Below are 21174 nucleotides of genomic sequence, written 5' to 3' on the forward strand. Positions count from 1 at the left end.
TGAAAACGAGCAAAGGAAGTGCGTACCGGAAGTGTACTGACCGTGGCTAACATGCTAACATTTTTCCAGCGCGTATTACGTACAGCGTTACTATAAGATCCAATCGGAGTGAAGCAGCAGAGCCGGTGTGTGTGTTAAACTTGTTGAAGTGGACTTTGTGTAAACTTCCGGTTTGTTTCAGCACAGTCTGATCTCGTGTTAGCAGAGAATGCTAAAGGACGTTAGCTTAGCTCGCTGCAGTAAATAGACGAAGAGTTCGGCCTCACAGCGCCAATCGGAGGAGCTTTAAGAGACCAAAACTGTAGGTCGAGCTGTATGAACGGACTCTGATTTATTCTCTTTATTTAAAAGTTTCACGTCTGAATTAACTCTTGCTGGCCCGCGGAGCTAATGAAGCTAACTTAGCCTGTAGCTGGACATAGACGGAGACGAACACACATCACAGTGAGCAAATAGTTTTTAACGGACTGTGTGTGGAGGAAAAGTAGCTGTGAATTAGTGAAAAAAAATGTCCAAAGTCCAAACTCTGAGAGCTTTTATCAACCAGAGACTGAGTGCTGCTGCTGAGGAGATATTCGAGCTGTTTGAAAGATCGATATCAGAGTACGAGGAGACTCTTAGTCGACAACAGAAACTACTGGACGCTGTTTTCAAGCCTGAAGTCCGCTTACACAGCGCAGGTTAGTCCACTTTACTCCTTATTCTCACTTTAATCTGCTGGAAGAAGTTCTGATCCACTGCCTGTGTACAAGCTCTTTAAACATCAGAATGTTATTTATGTGCATTACCTGTTTACTTCCTGGTATCAGCTGTTTTATAACCAGGTCAATCATTTTATGACAACTGTACATCAGCCTGCCACAACAGATATTTATTTTTATTAGGGATCCATGATAAATATCAGGACTGATATCGGCCTGTCCAGCTGAATCTGTCTGTACTGGTATCTGTCACTGTTCACCATAAATATCAGTGATACTGATTTCTGATTTAACGTATTATATCAGAGCATTTAATTTGAATTCTTAAGCAACATGTTCTATAAAAGCCAAAGTATATTTAAGTTTTTTGATTCACTTTACAAGAGCTGCAATGAATTCAGTTGTCAATTGACTTTTTGATTATCGATTAATGATATTGAGTGAGGTTTTTATAATAAATGTCCAGATCCTCTGATTCCAGCATCATAAATGCAAATATTTTCTGGTTCTTTACTCCTCGATGACAGTAAACTGAATATAAAGTGTTTCGGACAAAACAAGATATTTGAGAATTTCGAGTAATCAGCATTTTCAATATATTACTGTTTGTGAATTTCCTTGGCCTTCTGTTGGACCTGTGCTGTTTTTAGTTCAGAGAAATAGTTCATCAAGCTCGCAGCACATTTGTAAAAGTTGTGCAAGTATTCAAGTACTGCACTCCTGGTAACATAGACCTTCTGATCCGCGGAGCCAAACTCGCTGCAGTTTGCAGCCAGAGAAGGTTTCCAAATCCTGGAGAGGAGCAACAAACACAGCGGTCCCGCTGCAGCTCAGGGGACACCAGTTACATCCCAGCCTCGTACATCAAAAACATACAGGTAAACACCACTTTCTGACTTTGGTGTTTTTTTTGTCTTTTTACTCAAAGCTAATGTTAATCTGTTTGTCACAGAAACAAAACCACAAGCAGCGTTCCAGTCAAATCATGGCTTTTCATAGTCAATAATCGGTCAGTTATTTTCTCGATTAATAGTTGTTTGCTCTAAAATGTCAGTAAATTGGAAAAAAGCCTTTCCTGAAACCTACGATATCTTCAAATTCCGTCTTTTAGTCACAACCCAGAGATATTCAGTTTACTGTCCCTGAGGAGTAAAGAAACCAAAAAATATTCCCTTTTAGAGAATTTTGACTTTATTTTCTTGCACCGATCAATCAAATATCATACATTTGCAATTAATTTAATAATCAATTAAGCAATTAATTGTTGCAGCTCTACTGTAAGTTCTGCATCTTAGAAATATCACAGCAGTACAGCTGCCCCACATGAGCACCTGAAGTTGAAGTACCGGAGCACTGACAGACACCAGCAGGGAGACGGCCACATCCTGTTTACTTTTGGTCAGCACCCGAACACGATATATGAGGATTATCAACACACGGAATGGGTTTCTGTTGTGGTGGTTGAATCAGGCGTCTTTAACTGGCAGAGTACTGTGATCTGAAAGAGGGAGGTTGAAGTATGCAGGAGCAGTTCTAGTTTCTGTTTTGCAGGCGAGTGTCAGGAATTTGAATTTGATGCTGGCAGTGGAAGCCGGCGGAGCGATCTGAACAGCGGGGTGACTGTGTGCTGTTTTGAGCTGGTTGAACACCAGACATGCCATCGCATTCTGGATCATCTGTTGAGGTTTGGACGTGGATGTGGGAAGGCCTGCCTGTATGGAGCTGCAGTAGTAAATAATGTTTAGAATTGTTTATAATTGATTATGATTCACTAGAGAAAAATAACTGTTAGATTAGTCATTTAAAAAATAATTGATTGATGCATCCCTAGTTGGTAATGCCCTTTTGGAAATTAAAAATGGTTCGGTTTGGGCCTCATTTCTCACATATTTCATGGGCTCATGTTGGGTTTGGGCTGTACCGTGTTTATTTATTCATTTATTTATTTTTTTTATTTTTCTCCCCAGTTTAGTTGTTGCCAGTCCCAGTCCCTGTCACTGAAAGCTTTTTCAGGAAAATGTTGGGCTCTAATCGGGTTCGGGCTTCTCTAGCTGTCTTGTCATGGTGTTGGTGTGGTGAGTCCACCTCTCCACCAAAGACTCGTTGATTGTGATGGCAGCGTGTCCCTCTCTGTCTCCTATAGTCCACAGTCAGCTCCTTTGTTTTGTACTCTGAGCTTTACAGTGAAGACATTAAAACTATTAAAATAGTCATTCAGAAAATAGTTGTTAAAATGTTACCAGGAAATTATAATCCTCTAAAACGTGGACGTATTGCATTATTCTCCACAGACGTCCAGGTGCTGTTGGTGAATGAAGAAGAGGTTCCCGCTGAACAGCAGGAGTGGAGCTGTGGTCTGGACCAGGAGGATTCAGCAGTGCTGCCACTCATCAAAGAGGAACAGGGGGAACTCTGGACCAGTCAGGAGGGAGAGCATCATCCAGCGCTGGAGGATGATGATATCACCAAATCCACATTAACGTCTGTCCCAGTGAAGAGTGAAAAAAAAGATGAAGAGAAACCTCAGTCCTCGCAGCTTCATCTAAGACAAACATGCCAGATGAGAACAGAAGCTGATGGAGAGGACTGTGGAGAACCAGAAGCAGACGGGAACTCAGATGGACATTTACAACCGGACACTAATGACAAGACCTCAGACTTTTCTAATCATGGGTCTGATGACTGTTATGTCTGGAAGAAGAGCAGCAAACCTCAGTCAGGTTTAAACCCTCGGAAAAATAATCGTGGATGTGAGAAATCATTCGGCTGCTCTGAGTGTGGTAAACAGTTCAGCCGTAACTTTGATCTGAAGATACACATGAGAATCCACACAGGGGAGAAACCCTTCTGTTGTGCTTTCTGTGGTAGAAGATTCACACAAAGATCAACTCTAACCTCACACTTAAGTGTTCATACAGGAGGAAAACATTTCAAATGCCGACTCTGTAAAGCAGGATTTAGTGACAGATTCCGTTTGTTCAGGCACATGAGAAGCCATACGGAAGAAAAGCCATTTAGCTGCTGAGTTTGCAGAGAAAGATATCACCAGAAGAAATCCTTAACGGCTCATATGAGACCTCATTCAGAAGAAGAACATTTCAGTTGCTCATTTTGTAAAAAAAAAAAAAATGTTTCAGTTCAGTTTGTGAGGAATAGGAGAATCCATATAGTGCAGAAATCCTTCAGTTGTTCTGTCTGTGGCAAAGGATTCAGATCTCCTTCATTCAGATTGATTTTGACTGTAATTATATAATTTGTGAAGTCATGTTCCTGCATAGCTTTGAGTAAAATATTGGAAAAATAACTTCCAATGTTAAAATAAAATTTTAAATTCACTGCAATGAAATTACATGCTCCAAAACATGTACAGTGCTCTGGGGCGGTTGGATGAATATGTCAGAGTTCTTGCTAGTAGCTTTTTGGGGAGGGGGGAGATTTTGTTTCTCCTAATTTATTAGTTCAATATTCTGCCTGTGGAGACGGAGCAACAACTGCTGCTCAGAGGGAGACCAGTTCACCGACACAGTACACACCGAGCCAAAGAACAAACTATTTTCACTGTTAAAGTGGTGATTCAAAAATGTATTTCTACCCAACAAGAGTTAGTGGTTGTTGAAACAGTAGAAAGACTAACCAAGATGATTTTGGTGACTTATATTTTTTTCTGTTGAGTTTGAAAGTGTGTTTTAGGATGAATTAATGCCCATTATAGTGGGGCAAAAGAAAGAAACTTGGTTCAGAAGGTATATTTCCATTTTTGACATTTTTTGAGTTTATTTTATTAATTTCCTGAGTGTTTCAAACTCGTCACTTGCACAGATTTCCCAGCTAAAGCCTGAACATATTGGCAGTCAGTGGTTGCTGGGTGCTATCATTAAATTTTGAAGTTCCTCTGTATCTTCTTTTGACAATACCCTTTTTTCATTACTACATTCATCAGGTGTCCTGTCAGGATTGAATAAAATATGTGATGTATGATTTTTGTCTTTATAAATAAAGTTGATTGATGCTTTTATCTCAGTACTAGATCTGATTATTTTCTTGGTGAGAGCTGATGCTCAGAAAGTCCTGATAGTTCAGATAGTTGATTTTAAGACTAAGTTCAAGTACAGCTTCTGAGAAGAATATTTCTAACTTACATATCTGTTCTGTCTTACAGTAAGTGAATTCCTTTTATATAATGCAGCTCAAACAGGACTTTCATCAGGAAAAGCCAAGAGCCAAAAGAGAAAAGCAAACTTTTTTGTAAGACAAGAAAACAGCGATTGTAGAAGAGATTGATATTATTTGGTTGACAAACAAAGCCAGTCACATTACTGATAAGGCTAAAGTATAGTTATCACAGGCTCAGGACTGTGCTTCCCAAACTGCAATACTTAGAAATGACAAAAAGGAAAACCATTTCAGTCTAGACTTTGCTTTGAGAAAAGATCATTTCCACGTCAAAGTAAGTTTAATAAATATATATACCACATATATGTAGTTTTCTGCTCAAGTAGTAGAAGAAGAAGGAGAAGTATATGCAACAAAATGACTTATAGTAGTAAAACTCTTGTGGGTGCTCCTATAGCTCAGCTGGTAGAGTGTGTGCATCATGTATTGAGGCTGTCAGTCCTCTGCAGCAGCTGCTGGTTTAACTGTCTGTCTGTCTGTCTGTCTGTCTGTCTGTCTGTCTTCCCCTCTCTCTACCCCCACTTTCCTGTCATATCTTCAGCTGTCCTATCACAATGAAGGCAAAAGCCCAAAAATAATCTAAAAAGAAAGGAAAGGTTTGTTCAAGCTCATGTGCACATAACATGAGCATGGAAGAACAGCTGCCTCAATGACAGTCATTTTATTGCATTTCTGATTTGAAAAATGTGATTTATTTTTGTTTGACTTCAAAATATGTTTATATATAATGTTCAACATTTTTCTACACATTTAAGAAACAAGTGGTGACAGTGATTTAAAGGAAATTTCAGTTTTCTTAAACGTGGATGTATTTTATTATTCTCCCCAGACGTCCAGCTGCTTGTGGCAAATAAAGAAAAGCATCCCCCTGAGGAGCAAGACTGGAGCCCAGGTTTGGATCAGGAGGACCCATCAGAGCTGCCACACATCAAAGAGGAACAGGAGGAACCCTGGACCAGTCAGGAGGGAGAGCAGGTTCAAGGGCTGGACGAGGCTGACATCAACAAATTCACATTCACTCCTTTCCCTGGTGGGAGTGAAGAAGACCAAGAGGGGAAACCTCAATCCTCACAGCTTCATCAAAGCCAAACTGAACAGATGAAAACAGAAGCTGATGGAGAGGAGTGTGGAGGATTAGAACCAGCCAGGAACCCCGATTCAGATAGACTGTTAGAACCAGATATTAATGACATGGAGTCACATTCCTCCGATCCTGAGACTGATGACAGCTGTGATTGGAAGAAAAACAGTGAACCTCAGTCGGGACTAAACTCTCTGAAAAATAACAGTGGATGTGAGAAATCATTTAGCTGCTCTGAATGTGGTAAACGATTCAGCCGTAACTTTCATCTGAAGAGACACATGAGAATCCACACAAGGGAGAAACCCTTCAGTTGTTCTGTCTGTGGCAAAAGATTCAAACATAACTCATCTCTGACCTCACACTTAAGAGTTCATCCAGGAGCAAAAGCTTTCACATGCTCAGTTTGTAAAGCAGGTTTTAGTGACAGATACAGTTTGTTCAGACACATGAGAATCCATATTGGTGATAAACTCCTTCAGAGACTTCACCCAGAAGGAAAACGTTTTAGCTGCTCAGTTTGTAAGAAAGCTTTTCGATGGAGAGGAGAGGTTGTGAGACACATGAGTATCCACACAGGGGAAAAACCCTTCAGTTGTTCAGTTTGTGGTGAAAGATTTGCACGAAGCTCAACTTTGACCTTACATGGAAAAGTTCATACGGGAGAAAAACCTTTCACATGCGCAGTTTGCAATGTAAGTTTCAGTCGCAGAAGCAATTTGTCTGAACACATGAGAATACATACTGGGGAGAAGCCATTTAGTTGTTCGGTTTGTGGTAAGACATTTACACGAAAAGGAATTATGAAGCGACACTTGAATGTGCACAGAGAAAAGCCATCCTTCAGCTGTTCTGTCTGTGGTCAAAGATTTGTACGAAAACCAGTTTTGACATCACACTTGAGAAGTCATGCTGGAGAAAAACCTTTCACATGCTCGGTCTGTAAAATAAGTTTCATTCACAGAAGCACGTTCTCCACGCACATGAGAATTCACACAGGGGAGAAACCTTTCAGTTGCTCTGTCTGTGGTATGAGATTCACTCAAAACAACCACTTGACACAACACATGAGAACCCACACTGGAGAGAAACCCTTCAGTTGCTCAGTTTGTGGTAAAGCATTTGGAAATGGGGGAAATCTGAGGCGTCACCTGACTGTCCACACAGGGGAGAAACCATTTAGGTGCAGTGCTTGTGATAAAAGATTCACTCGGCTTGCACATATGAAAAATCACAAGTGCGCTGGTGAAAGCAGTGGAAGTAAATGAGGCTGCAGATCTGCTTGTTGGCTTCACTGGAGAGACTGAAACTGAGATCTGGTTAAATGCATATTGTCCACTGATTAAAATTATTGTCCATCTAAAATATTAGACTTTTCAAGTTTGTTTACGAGTTGAGTTCTCTGTTTTTCTTTCTGTAGCTGTTTTGTCTGACACCTACTCAAAAACAGACTGCGTGTGTGTATGGTAGTAGAATTGTTTCAAATAAGGATGATGTTATTCAAATCACATTCTGTAGTGGGATTTTTGATACTTTTTGTGCATCCTGTGCTGAATAAAACCAGGTAGATTTTTGTGAAAAGGCTCAGATTTTCTTGATTTTTTGGTCCTCCCTCTGGTAAGGCCCCTTGATTTCTAACTGTTCTCTAATATGTTAAATAAATCTATTGTCCTTGTGAAAGAACATTGTCGGGACGTGAAACACTGTGACTGTTAATATGTCGAGAGTGAGGGATATGTTGGTAACAGCACAGCACATTTCAGACTTAAATATATACAGTGCACTTTATATTGTAGCTTGAAAATGACATATATAGTTTCAAGAATGTAAAATAAAAACACTTCTCACACAGAAAAAGGTGAATGATTGAATAAATGACTTAGAATCATGTTGTTTTCACCCACTCCCTTTATTTATTTTTTAATTATAGGATAATAAAGGTACAACAGCATGTCTCAGTGTGATTACAGCCACTGCTTTAACTGATATTCTTCATTTATAATGACTTCAATCTACTGATAATCACCATATTAACATGGCATTCACATTCACATTAGTGTTTTCCTTCCATTGGATCACTAAACCTTCTGGCTGCAAAGCTTCTTTCAGACAAACTTCATTTAACTGTTAAATTCTCTTTCCACATTCATGAGCTAGCATTAAGAAATTCTATTTATTTTTAAGAAGAGCTCTCATTGTCAGGCAGTAGTGCATATAAATCAAATCCACAAAACCCGTCTTTGATTTTTTCTTCACATTTCACCCAAGATTATAACCGGGGAGAGTTGTAACACTATTTGCAATTTTCACAGGAAAAAAAATATCTGAGCAAGGAGATATAAATAAAACCTTCAAAAAGTGTTTTTCTGTGTGAATTATTTCCCGTTAGTCTATTAATTTTTTTTTTTTAATTCCATGATTATTTTAAAATTTGTAAGAGACTAATCCCCACAGCTGAATTCAATTTGTTACCATCGCCCCATGTTACAATCATCCCCAGTCTCCCCCATGAGGTAGCATTCAGTTAACATGAAAGTTAAGAAGAAATTATATATATATTTTTACAAAGAGCTAACAGTGCATGTAGTAAATCCAACCCTCAAAACCCTTCTTTGATTATTTTTCTTCATTGCACACTTCACATCGATGATTTCACCAAAGATTATGTTCCCCTCTGAAGTCTTATTAATCGTCTCCACAAATCACTGGATTGAATCGGCACGGTGGCACAGAAAGAATAATAAAGTGCCATCTCAATTATTTTTGTTTCACAGCAGCAACAATTTCAAAGATCCTTTCAAAACCAGTGAGATTTCAGGGTCCATACTGGGACGAAATTCAAGTCAGGAATCACCTGAGAACACAACCACACAAAACCGTCAGTAGTCATGATTTATATTTCTGTCTCAGACTGATCAGAATTTTGTTTACTTCACAGAAAATAATCAAATCTAAATGTCAGATTGATTTTAAATCCTCACTTAATGATCCTATGACTTCTCCTCTGGCACAAAAACATTTAAATTAAAACTTAATCAAATTCCATTATAGGATACTCTAATAATAATAATAATAATTTGGGAGATCAAATCATAATGTTTCTGCAAGCATCTTATTCTTCATTGTGAGAAAAGAGGAAAATTAACACACTTAAAATCAAAATTTTACTCTGACTGACTTAAACACTCCATGTAATTAATCACAGGTAGAGCTGTCTTTACCTATTTACTCCAGACCATCGTGATGAGCGCTGAGTTTGTATCAACATAGTTAGACATGGAAGCTCTGCGCACCCTGGAACCGCCTCCGCCGCAGTTCTGTAAGACAGGGAGGACGATTAGACTTTTCACGCTGTGTCAGCTTTAGGAAGGTCAACGCTCATGCATGCATTTGTGGAGTGAATGTTTAAAACTTTTACTTGTGCTGGAGTATTTTGAAATGATTGCATTGTATTTCCTCCAGCCCTGCTTACCGGAACACAGGATTTGCCCTGTATGGGGCAAAGCTCCAGTTTACAGTGCAGGTAGACTTCTCCTGTTTTCCCAGAGAACTCGAACATGTTGAAAGAGAAGCTGTTGGACGTTCCCCGTCCGTTTCCCATCACCTGCACCGTCTGGTCAGCAGAGTTCGGGCATCTGCTCAGAAAACAGGAAACCAGACATGATGACATCAGTAGCGACAAAGCCTCATCCACACAGCCGCTGACAGCGACACAGTTTTGAGTTTTTTCTCACTTGTTCTTGATGAGGTCGTATCGCAGACTCGCGTTTGGTGACGGCTCATAAGTCGCCCAGCAGGAGTCGGTGACGATGGCGATCAGTTTGGCGTTCAGCCCCTCGGTCTTCAGCTCCACCCAGACCTTCTGGTTCAGCTGGATTTCAGTGGTCGGCCCGATGAGGCTCATGTGGGTGGAGTCGGTGAAGGCGTTCATCATCAGAGTGTAATTCCAAACTCCAGATACGATCTTCTGCACCACAGAGCTGCAGAGCACAGACACACACACTTCAACCAGGGATGAACAACTGAACAGGTCTACTGGTCCACGGGCCCAAGGTGTCAGGGGCCAGAGCGCCAGTTTGAAATGACTGTTAACATTTCCTCGCAAAAGTCAAGAGAGAGACAAAACATCAGCAGAGACACCAAAGTACCACAAAGAGATGCCAAAGTATGACAAAGAGACACAAAACAACTATGAGGAGATACAAAACAACAAGAGACACAAAAGTACCACAAAGAGACATTAAGTCCCACAGAGAGACACAAAACTACTACGGGGAGACACAAATGACAAGTACCACGAAAACAACAACAAGCTTCAGTCAGCCATTTATAGCGAGCAGGTGAAACTCACCTGTCTTTGATCTTGAAGGACACACTCTTCACGTCCGGCTGGTTGTAGAGACACGAGAAGTCGATCTCCACGTCGTCGTGGCGGTTGATGATGCCGTACAGGGAGCTGTTCCTCGTCATGATGGTGTTCTTGTAGAGGACTTGGCTGTTGTTCATCTAGATTGTGTCAAGAACACAGGCACGTTCTCAGGCGAGGGAAACCTAACGAGTCCGAATTACTTTCATCTCCACCTGCGGATAGAGGGGGGGTTACTCACCACGACCTCCGTCCCGCACATGTTGGTGCTGTTAAAGCTGAAGGTCACCATGTGGGTCTGACTGTCCATGTCACCTGTGCAGTTCTGGTCCTTGAGGTGCAGGACGGAGTGGTCGATGCCTCTGTCCTCCAGCAGACAACCAGCCAGAGTCAGAGTGGCAGTGTTCTGCATGCAGACTGTGGGCTCACCTGAACACCCAACAGGACAAAGAATTAAAAATACAACCCACTTCAAATTTGCTTTATGGGTAGAATTAAAAAAAAAACTCATCGCACATTACCGAAAGTGTTGTTTCTTTTGTACTTGGAGGCAAAAATGGCCCGACAGAAGCAGCGATTTCCACCGTACTGCTTTACACCGCAGAACTCGTGAGCACTGCAGTGCTGGTTCTGACAGACGGCCTGAGGGGCAGCAGCTACAGACACACACACACACACACACACACACACACACACACACACAGACACATGAGTTTCACTGTCAGGTTCAGTTTCGTGAATTGAAAACAACCACAGAAGTGAATTCTTACGGCAGCCGGCCTTTGACCTCCAGTCCCCCAGCGTCACGTTGTGTCTCAGGCTGCATCTCTTGGCGTAAGCCTCCAAAAACTGGCACCTGTGACCGTCCACCTCCGGGTATTTGCACAAAGTGTTTGTGCAGGCGCTTATGAAGAGCGATGGGCTGATGAACTTGTTGCAAGCAGTAAAGGGCGCCTGTGTCATGAGATTACAGCTGTTCCAGCGATGCAGAGGGGAAGAGTGAGATTAAAAAAGTATTATGTGTGTTCAGCTTCCAGAATCAGTCATGTGACTGTATGATAAAGATGAGCTGTTCCTGTTTTAAGGGTGACAGTGTGTGTTTTGATGGGTTATTTCTTACTGTTGAGTTATGCTGCTGCAGTTAGTCGTTATGTTGCGGGTGTCGTTGTGCTGGATCTCACAGCTAGGGGGTGACAAACATTAAATTTGAAACATGTAACATTAACAAACAGGTAATATCAGTCAGTGCGTTTGGTTTGGTTGTGACTGCGTTGTACCCGTTGATGCTGTAGTCCGGGGACTTCTCTGCCTTCAGGGTGGAGATTTGTTTGGAATTGGTGATGCCACACAAACCCTCAACAGAGGTGTTAGAAGTTCCTGGGTGATGTCAGGAGACAATTAAAGACAAATCGATGAATGTTCAAAGTAAAAACCTTAAATTCAACTCAAAGGCAATCCAATGGAAAGACCCAAAAATTTTGTCCTTGGCAATCTGACATCGTGGGTCAAACCAGATGTGACGGGCCTGGGTGTTATCTAATCCACTGAGAAGCTGCAACTTATCCAAAGCAGAGAGAACACAGCTCTCCAGTCTTTCCTATTAAGATCTCATCATGGTGTAGCCTGTGCCGCTTCAGCCTGAGACTAATTTAAAACGATTTTAATTTGGTAAAATGGTCTTTTTTTGTTCTTTTTTACAAACATGAATTATAAGAGGATTACGAGAAAAAGATCAGGCTTCAGCAAGCTCAAAATAAGAATCTCATTTATTTTTTAAGATCAGAAAATGTGCTTTTTTTTGGTCTCTCAGCAAAAAAGCTTCTTCTTTTCTTTTATTCTGTTTTTTCTCTTAATGGAGGGTTAAGGAGAAACAGATGAGACTTCAGTGAGCTCAAAATAAGAATCTCATTTATTTCTCATAAGACAAAGAAAAGATGATTGTAAGAAACAAAGTATTTCTCTGTGTTTATTTATACTTCTTGTCTCCTCTCATTTCAGCAATTTTAAGATCAGAAAATATTCTCAAATTTGTCTTAAATAAATAATAACAGTGAGATCTAATAGAACTTGGTGGTCTTAAAAATGGACCTTTCTTTATCCCTGCTCACTACAGTGTGTTCTGTTTTTAATTGTCCTTTTCTGCTGTTTTTAATTTTTTTTTATAAAATTGCCTGATTTAATAGACTTTTAGTTATTATATTTCCTGTTTTTATTCCTTCATTTAAGTAAAATATGAAGCACTTTGAGGTGCCTGTTTTGTATGAAAGCTGCTTTATAAAAAAATTAGTTAATTATTATCCTTAATATTGTCTACTTTTTTTGTCCAGATGTAATTTGCTTTTCTGTACCTGATATATGTGCAGTGTTGCCATCAAAAAACACGGTCATTTTGGCTGAAAGTATCCGGGCAGTAACTCCAGTCTGGTCCTTGGAGAGCGCCACACCGTGATGTATCTGAGCCGTGGCGTTGAGCTGTAGAACCGTTTCGTTAACCTACAACACAGCAGAGAGGCGAAGTGAAGGAAACACTGGCTCAAACATCACTGATACATACAAACATACATGTGCTTTACATGTGTGCTCATTGCACACCAAGAAAAATGACTTAAAGCTGCTACTATTGCTGCTGTAGTCAATCATGGCTTCGATATATATTATTATTTTTTTGCTCCATAACAATCCCATCAACACTGTTAGCTGCTTTTAGATGGACTGTGGCAGCTCACCAGAACTCTTCCACCTTGCTCCAGATAAATTTTTACACCTGACGTTTTCATCCACAGCATCAAGTGGTCCAAAAGCGTCACGTCTTTACGGCGACGCTCCTGGAAATGTGCCAGTACTTCAAAAGTCGATGTTCCTTTAGGCTTCATCAGACTGTAGACACAGCGATCAGGGACAGAGTGCTGTTTGTTGAGGAAATCGATGATGGTGGAGCCAGTCACGGTGCAAATCGTGGGGACTGGATGGCACCTGATGGGAGATTATGGAAGAAATGTGATGAATTGCTGGAGCATTCTGTTAAGTTAAAAAAAAGGAATTATGTAGTAAGAAAGTAGTTGCAGCCTTAATCCAAATAATATCAGAACTTTTTCATCAAGTCTTTCTTTGAATCATGTCAACAGGTGACATTTATCTGAATCCAATTGACTCTTTGTCCAGATGGTCCACTTCATTTAAATCAAACCTTTATTTGAACATTATTCCAAAGATAAAGAAAACATATTTACTTGTTGTTCAGGCAAATGGCGTGGATTCCACATGTATAGGAAGAAACAAGGCTTCCAGATGTTCCACAGGTTTGCACCTGGCAGCCTGACAGATCCTTCCGGTGACCTGGACCGACTACATAAGGGGCGGCTGAGGGGTGACAGACGGTCGATTAAATTAGTTTAATATTAAACTTTACCAGCCAGTGTTCTACATGTTACAGCACTGGAGGGTCCCTGAAGAGTTCCAGTCCCTTCTTTGGGGACCTCCAGATTTGCCTACCCGTGGTCCTGCATCCACTCAGGTTGATGAAAGTCCCGTTTTTCGCTTTAGCAGAAGGAATCGACCATGAATTCACTGTTCTGTTTTGAACCGTTGTCGTCACGTTCTAGAAAAGAAATGAAGAATAATAATGTTAGACTGCACTGGTCAAATACTGAGTGAACAGCGACTTAAATCACACTTTTTTATGCATGTGTAAATATGACTTAAAGGGATAGTTCACCCAAAAATTCAGTTATTATCTACTCACCCTCACGCTGATTGAAGGTCAGGTTTAGTTTTTTATTGCTGGAGTTTCACAGGAGAACAATGGAAGTGAGCGGTGACCAGTTTTAAAACGTAAAAAACAACTGGGAAAAAATCATAAAATTCCTCCATACTGCTCATCTGGCATAATTCAAGTTTCTCTAAAGCCCCACATGCCGTTTGCACACCGTCACATCACACACACCCAGTTCAGACAGTGTGCATGTGGCTCCAAGCTAAAGATCTACAGTGAAGATTCAGGCTAAAAACAAGGTGTAATAACATTTTTTAGTCAACTCTGCATGTTAGGACTTTAGGAGACGTACAGATGAGCAGTATGGAGGCATTTTATTTAATTTTGTTGTTGTTGTTGTTATTTTTTAAAGTTTAAAAGCAGTGTTTTGTGGACTGAAAAATGAAATCCAACCTTCAATCAGCCTGAGGGTGAGTAGATAATGACTTGATTTTTCTTTTTTGATTGAACCATCCCTTTAAACAACCTTCTGGGTTCATTTTTGGGAAAACAAACTGATTCAACTCCCATGGATGAGATTCTATCAAATGTACAAACTTTTTCAAATCCAGTGATTAACTTGTGGCTGAAAGCTGGAGTCACAGACTCAGGCTCTTAGATATACTTACAACAGAACCAAACTTATACAGATCAGTTGTCTTAATTGCAACGGCTGAGTCTCTTGTCCAGGACAATTTTGTGAGAGTAATTTCCATCTGAAAGCATAAACAGACAAAAAAAATATTAGGAAATGGCTTTAAGAATATTTAGAAAATAAACTTTGCCACAGAATGTCTTTGAAATGGCCAATTTGTACAAACGTCTGCACATCTAAAACATAGAACTGATGATGACTTACGTAAGGTGCGCCACTTATACGTGTTGTGACTTTATAAGTGCATGTCATACTGGAGTCGATGTTTGGCAGATCTCGGTTAAATTGTGGTGGGTTTGGGGTAGTTATATTCTGAAACACCTTCATATCAAAGGACATTGCAGAGGTTTGAGTCAATGATTTGAAGAAAAGACAGTTGAGTCGAGGATCCGTCAAGTTGTTTTTTAAACAAATTCCAGCAGTTGAACCATTCAAAAATACCTGCAAAAACAGAGTGACACCATGCATGAGTGACTCTGAAATAAAATGAGATCAAGTCAAAAATGACATCAAAACAGTTTTTTTTATATCACCTCTTCAACCCATTTTTATAGACTTGCTTTAATGTGATGTTGTCTCGTTATTCTTTTCATGCTCTTTTTGTTTGTATTTATTTACACTGATATTTTGCTTTTTGCATTTCTGTGTCTTGTCTTTTTGTCATCTTTAACTTTGCTTTTGTTTGGCCTTGATATTTGCTGTTTTTGCTTTTGTTTTACTCCCTTATATTAGTAGCAGCAGCCCCAAAAATCTAGCATCAGTCAGGCCCTTTTTTTTTATCCACTTTTACTGAATTAAGGTTCTGATTATTTCTTCCACAACTGCAGGCAGAAGCTCCATAGTTACTTTAAGAGTGATGCCACTTCCTGCCATCTGTGCATTTCCCTATGTATATATATATGTGTGTAAATACATATCTGTCTATATATATGTATAGATAGATAGATAGATAGATAGATAGATAGATAGATAGATAGATAGATAGATAGATATAGATATGTATATACACATATACATTAGTTGTAGTCACAGTCTGTCTGTTAGATGACAGAGACAAGCCTTTTCTCAAACATTATATAATAATTATATAATTTTATAATTATAATAATTTTACTTACTTCAGCATATGAGTACTGGCGTCCATAAAAGTTTGTTCTACAAGGTAGTGTAAATGGATTTGACTGCGAAAGGTCGATCCAGCTGGCAACAACTGAAGTGTGAATTAGAAGAAAAAGGAAAAGAGAGACATTATGCATCTCTGACTTAAAAGGACATTTATCACCGCAATGAATTCTGGGTGTAAAAGATGGAATCAATTCATAAAAACAAATATTTGCTCTGTAGAGTTTATATTTACTACAGATGCTGGCTTTGGTCTGAGAGTACACGACACTTGGCTTGTGGTGCTCAAAGCGCCAAAAAAATGTGTGACCCGGTCCAACCAGACAGAACTTGTTGCGAGCGGTTTCATATTACTTCTTCTCTTGTACCGTAGAAAGAAAATACAAAGAAAGCACATGAAACTGTTCACAACAAGTAGTGTGGATTATTTGGAGGTCATGACCTTTAATGTGGTCATCAAATCCCCTGCAGTCATTTTCTACTCACGCTCACGCTGATTGAAGACCAGGTTTAGTTTTTTGGTGTTGGGGTTTCACAGGAAAACAGTGGAATTAAATGGTGACCAGTTTTAAAACAAAACAACAGAATAAAAACAACAGATGCCTCCATACTTCTCCCCACGGTTTCCTAAAGCACCAACATGCCAAGCTGACATAAAAACCATTATTTACACCATGTTTTTAGCCTGAATCTCAGGGTGTTTTATCTTTTCTTTGTGTGTGTGTGTTTTTCTACGTTGGAAAACTGGTCACCATTCGCTTCCATTGTTTGGGAGATTCTGTTTTGCTGTGAAACTCCAGCAGTGTTTTGTGGACTAAAAAAATAAACCTGACCCTCAATCAGCACGAGGGTGAGAAGATAATGACCAAATTCTCATTATTGGGTGAACTATCCCTTTCCACTATCCTCCTGCTGCGGGCGTTGGCGAGCAGCGCCCGTCACTCTGCACTCTGCAGAAAAGCTCATCCATCCAATGAGTGAACAGTCAGCTCTCATTGGTTAACATGAACTTTTTGCACGTACAGATTTGGAGGGGCTCAGATTTTTACAGGCACAAACCAACAACACCTGCTAGCATTAGCTAACATGTTTGGCAAACTGATTTTCCTCCACCTCAGCTCCGCCCACAAAAAACCTCCATCCTGATGTTTACAGAAATGTTCTACAACTTTGCAGTGGCGGTTTACCTGCCAGCAGGAGGAACAGGGCAGCTCGCTTCATCATGATGGCGCCCCGGCAGGAAACTGTCGAGGCCTGCGAGAGACACAGGCCACACAGTTAAATACACAGGCTTGGGGAGTAACAGATTACATGTGAAGGGTTTATGTAATCTGGATACAAAAAGCAGTATTCTGTTTACATTCATTAAAAATGTGGATTATAAATAGGATTACAGTTTTAAATAAGGAACAGTCTCCCACCATGCACAGCACACACACAGCTGTCAAATCAATATCATGGCCTCTGGTGAAAAAATGCTTTGTTGGGTAGAATTGTTTTTCTTTAAATCAATCTGGACAAACTAATAACCACCAACATAAATCACTCAGCGCTGTAAACCAACTCCCTCGCAAATTTTCTTCACATTTTACAGTTTGGAAAAACTGAGATGTCTATTTTTTACCTACAAAATTATCTGAAAGACTTTTTTTTTCATAAAAAAGTATCTCATTAATTCAGAAACAGCTATTTTTTTCTCATGTGCCATAAGCTTCCATATTTTTTTTTAAGTAAACTATTATTTTTTTTTAATTATTTTATTAAGCTGTTTAGTTTTTCTTTGTTTCCCTAAAAAAATCAAGCCATTGCAAACTTAAACTGGGTTTTGAATTTTCTTACACTGTGTTACCATGATGCATGTTGGTTGAAGCAGAGCGTTATAAACATGGCCCACATGAATCCAGGCAGACAGATGAGGAGCGTGCGGCTTGTCTTACCGTCTGGAGGCTGGATGGAGCAGCGGCAGGGAGGTGAAGCTCTGCAGGTCTGTGTGGAACCTCTCTGGAGCTTCCTGCTCTCAGGCAGATGTTCCTGCTGTCTGCTTCTCTCTGTCTCTTTTTATTGCGGTTCTCCTCGTTCACGCCCCTAAAAACTGATGTAAGTTTCACACATTCTCAAGAACTCCCCAAACTGGCTTTTATTGGCCAGTCATTGCCTACGGTTTCCCTTCAAGCTGTCCAATGAATGACTGTAATTTTCTCAGTAATTTTTGGCAAAAGAATGTTGCACTAAGTGACTGTTTGCAATTAGAGCAATTTACAACCTTTGAGAAGCCCTCAAGGAAATATTTCCTCTCTGTGACCTGGTCCATATGACCAAGTTAGATGTTTTTCTACCACTGAAATGTTTAAAAGTTACATTGCTGACTATCCAGTAGAAAGTTAAGTAAAAACAAAACATTATATTGTTTGCTAGCTAACGAAAAAGTTTTTTTTAATGAGCTTGGTAGCTTACCAAAATGTTAAAAAGTTATATTTTTGACTAGCTCGTTGAAAAGTTTCTTTATTTTTTGTTGTTTGCTAGCCAGCTAAACGGTATTTTTTTTAAAGTAACAACAATAACAACAACAACAAAACCTTACAGTGTTGCTAGCTAGTGAACAAATCAGTTACAAAAGTTAAAACTCTTCAAGTGCAAGTTTAAAGTTAGCACTGAATCACATGTATCACAATTGGAGTTTGAAGTTTTGGTGCAACAGAATTCAATTTAATCTAGGTTTAGAGTAAAAACCAAACTGAGGTTTAAGTGTAATCTTAATTTAAAACTTGGTTGCAAAGTTCAACATGACACTGGCCAAATAATACTTTATTGTGCAGATATTTGATACATATTTTAATAATTTGTTTATTTAAAGTCATTTGGATGGGGAGGAGTGGTGATGGATTTTCATGCAGCTGAATCCTGATGTGATGGGTATCGTATGGAGGAGAAAATGATGTACTTTATCTGTATTGGTATCACTTTAAGTGTACTGCTACAAGTATTGTAATTTATTGCATGATACTCAGACCTACTAATACCGAAAATCCTGCAAAATTCTGTCTGGGTTTAACTGCTCGGAGTAAATACAAACATCAACTCCAAGAACGCTGGGATGTCTTTTTGACAGGATCATTGCAGACCTTGAATCATTGCACTTCTTGGAACTGATGTCTGTATTAGCCTTGTATAGTTTCCATATTATTCAAACCCTTTAATTCTGCTCCTGTGAGCGCTGATGGATTATTTAATGTATGGGTTGTTGATTTTAAATAATAGAAGATCTGAATTTAAAAACGCTGCTGGGAAAAATCCACAAAGGTGAAGAATAGACAGACTTATAAAAAGAAAACTTTAAAATGTTAAATAACAGCTTTGGTAGTTTCTTGTTTTGCAGGTTCCCCTGAAGGATCTCTCCTCTTTTTCATCTCTGTTCTCTGTCTGCAGTCTTAAATAATTCCTCTACATTCACACGTCCATCACTGGCCTGAAAAATCCACCAAGACCACATTCTCTCCAGATGAACTGTACGTTTCCAACCTGAGGCGGTTTTAGTTTGTCTCCAAGATGTAAATGTTGTTCCAAAGATATCTGAACTATGTGAAAAGCAGCAATCACTTTTAAAACCTTTTCTACATCAACAGAGTAAAGAAAAGGTTCCTTTACAAATGCCATGAACAATTACAGGTCCTGCACAGCAGGTTCCTTCTTTATCCATCTATTGTTTCCCCAAACTTTGTTTCTGGTGACTCACTTTTTAAAAATGACAAACCATCATGACCCAGTTCACAACAGGCCTTATCAATTTGTGTATAAATGGACATTCCTGATCATTTTTACTGCCTCACATTGTATGTGACTTGACATACACACATTAAATACTTATTTATATAAATATATTTAGGCTGAATCATCAGGCCATCTCATTGTTTTTTTTCTCTCATCAGAAACAAAACATGAAATTTTATCATCTTAATAAATGAGACCAAATAAGTGCATTTATTTTTCCTCTCATCAGGGAAATACACATTTTAAATGTTTTACAAAAGCTGCAGTAGTGCAGATGTAAATCTTAAATCCGCAGGGTTTCTTCCTCCTGTTGGTCACGACTGCTCTGTTGTGACCCAGTTTTGTCTTTTTATACGTTCACACAACATTGCCTGAATTATAGTGTAAAAGAAACTAAACTGTTTTAATTTGTCACATTTCTCACATGGTTCAGCTCCATCATCTCTCTCTCCACAAAAACTAAAATCTAACTAATACACTGTTCACATTAATTGATCGTCATAAGTAGTGAAAATGTAAAACTTAAACTCATAATTTTTACAGAACATTAAATTATAAATTTTACTTTTGAAAATGGATCAGTTCTGTAAAATAAAATAAAATACAAGTTGAGAAAAATCATAATTCTCGAAAAATTCTTTTAACAATTTTGTTATCATTTTGTAAAAACTTTTTTTAATGTACCATAGAGGGTTATTTTTATGATTACTGTTAGTAGCATTTGTAAAGGACCCTTTTCTGTACTCTGTTGAGATTAAAAAAAAAAAAGAAAAAGAAAAAAAGATCAAAAAACAACCTGCTGTTTTTCACATAGTTCAGGTATCTTTGGAACATTTCCATCTTGGAGACAAACTAAAACCGCCTCAGGTTGGAAACGTACAGTTCATCTGGAGAGAATGTGGTCTTGGTGGATTTTTCAGGCCAGTGATGAACTTGTAAATGTAGAGGAATGATTTAAGAGAACAGAGATGAAAGAGAGGAGAGATCCTTCAGGAACCTGCAAAACAAGAAACTACTAAAGCTGTTATTTAACATTTTAAAGTTTTCTTTTTATAAGTCTGTCTATTCTTCACCTTTGTGTTTTTTTCCCAGCACCTTTAGTGGCAGAAAATGCATCAGTTTACTGACATGCCTTTCTTATTTATTACAAATTCAGGTGATACAAAATCACATTAAATTTCAATTTCAATGTCCTCAATATCTTTTTAAAGGTTAACAATAGTACATGGATTTTTTTGTCCTGACAATCAAAATAAGTTATAATATATTTCCCCTCAATAATTACATGAATTTGTGTTTCCATGAACAAGAAGGCTATTCTGATATCTTAAAATAACTGGAAAAATACAGTGTAAAAAAGAAATACTTTTATTTTAAAAATTTCTGTAATATTGTTTTTGATTATTATTTTCATTTTTAATTATCGTATCTAATATAATAAATAAATAGATAAAAATAAACAAAAATAAATAAACTGTATATTTATTTATCTAAATGTATATATCTCTTCTCTTTTCATTTATACTTTTTTTGATTCTCCTTTTTATTATGTTCAGT

The 21174-nt window shown here is 38.8% G+C and overlaps 3 protein-coding genes across 4 annotated transcripts; 2 read left to right on the forward strand and 1 right to left on the reverse strand.

Moving 5' to 3' along the window:
- Positions 1-81: 81 nt before the first annotated feature.
- LOC146304972 (uncharacterized) lies at positions 82-4716 on the forward strand. Its single transcript, XM_084713688.1, has 2 exons — positions 82-680; positions 2993-4716. Exons 1-2 carry the CDS (start codon positions 509-511, stop codon positions 3724-3726), a joined length of 906 nt encoding a protein of 301 aa, XP_084569814.1. The 5' UTR covers positions 82-508; the 3' UTR covers positions 3727-4716.
- Positions 4717-5703: 987 nt separating this feature from the next.
- On the forward strand, positions 5704-7638 carry LOC146304973 (uncharacterized). The gene has a single exon (XM_084713687.1). The coding sequence runs from the start codon at positions 5973-5975 to the stop codon at positions 7221-7223; it is 1251 nt and encodes a 416-aa protein (XP_084569813.1). The 5' UTR covers positions 5704-5972; the 3' UTR covers positions 7224-7638.
- A 207-nt stretch (positions 7639-7845) lies between these two features.
- LOC146304974 (uncharacterized) lies at positions 7846-17939 on the reverse strand. Of its 2 annotated transcripts, XM_084713683.1 has the most exons (19): positions 17787-17939; positions 17037-17103; positions 15846-15937; positions 14932-15168; positions 14702-14788; positions 13814-13919; positions 13552-13681; positions 13048-13294; positions 12670-12814; positions 11599-11698; positions 11442-11504; positions 11092-11294; positions 10843-10977; positions 10563-10750; positions 10307-10461; positions 9690-9935; positions 9428-9590; positions 9177-9272; positions 7846-8809 (listed from the first exon to the last, which is right to left on the reverse strand). In XM_084713683.1, exons 2-18 carry the CDS (start codon positions 17071-17073, stop codon positions 9177-9179), a joined length of 2430 nt encoding a protein of 809 aa, XP_084569809.1. In that variant the 5' UTR covers positions 17074-17103; positions 17787-17939; the 3' UTR covers positions 7846-8809. The 2 variants fall into 2 exon arrangements, with proteins under 2 accessions (XP_084569809.1, XP_084569810.1); XM_084713684.1 differs by lacking the exon at positions 15846-15937 and having other exon boundaries at positions 17787-17842.
- Between the last annotated feature and the right edge of the window lie 3235 nt (positions 17940-21174).

This window comes from Lutjanus erythropterus, chromosome 24, assembly GCF_056507025.1.
Source record: "Lutjanus erythropterus isolate fLutEry1 chromosome 24, fLutEry1.hap2, whole genome shotgun sequence".
Lineage (NCBI taxonomy): Eukaryota > Metazoa > Chordata > Actinopteri > Lutjaniformes > Lutjanidae > Lutjanus > Lutjanus erythropterus.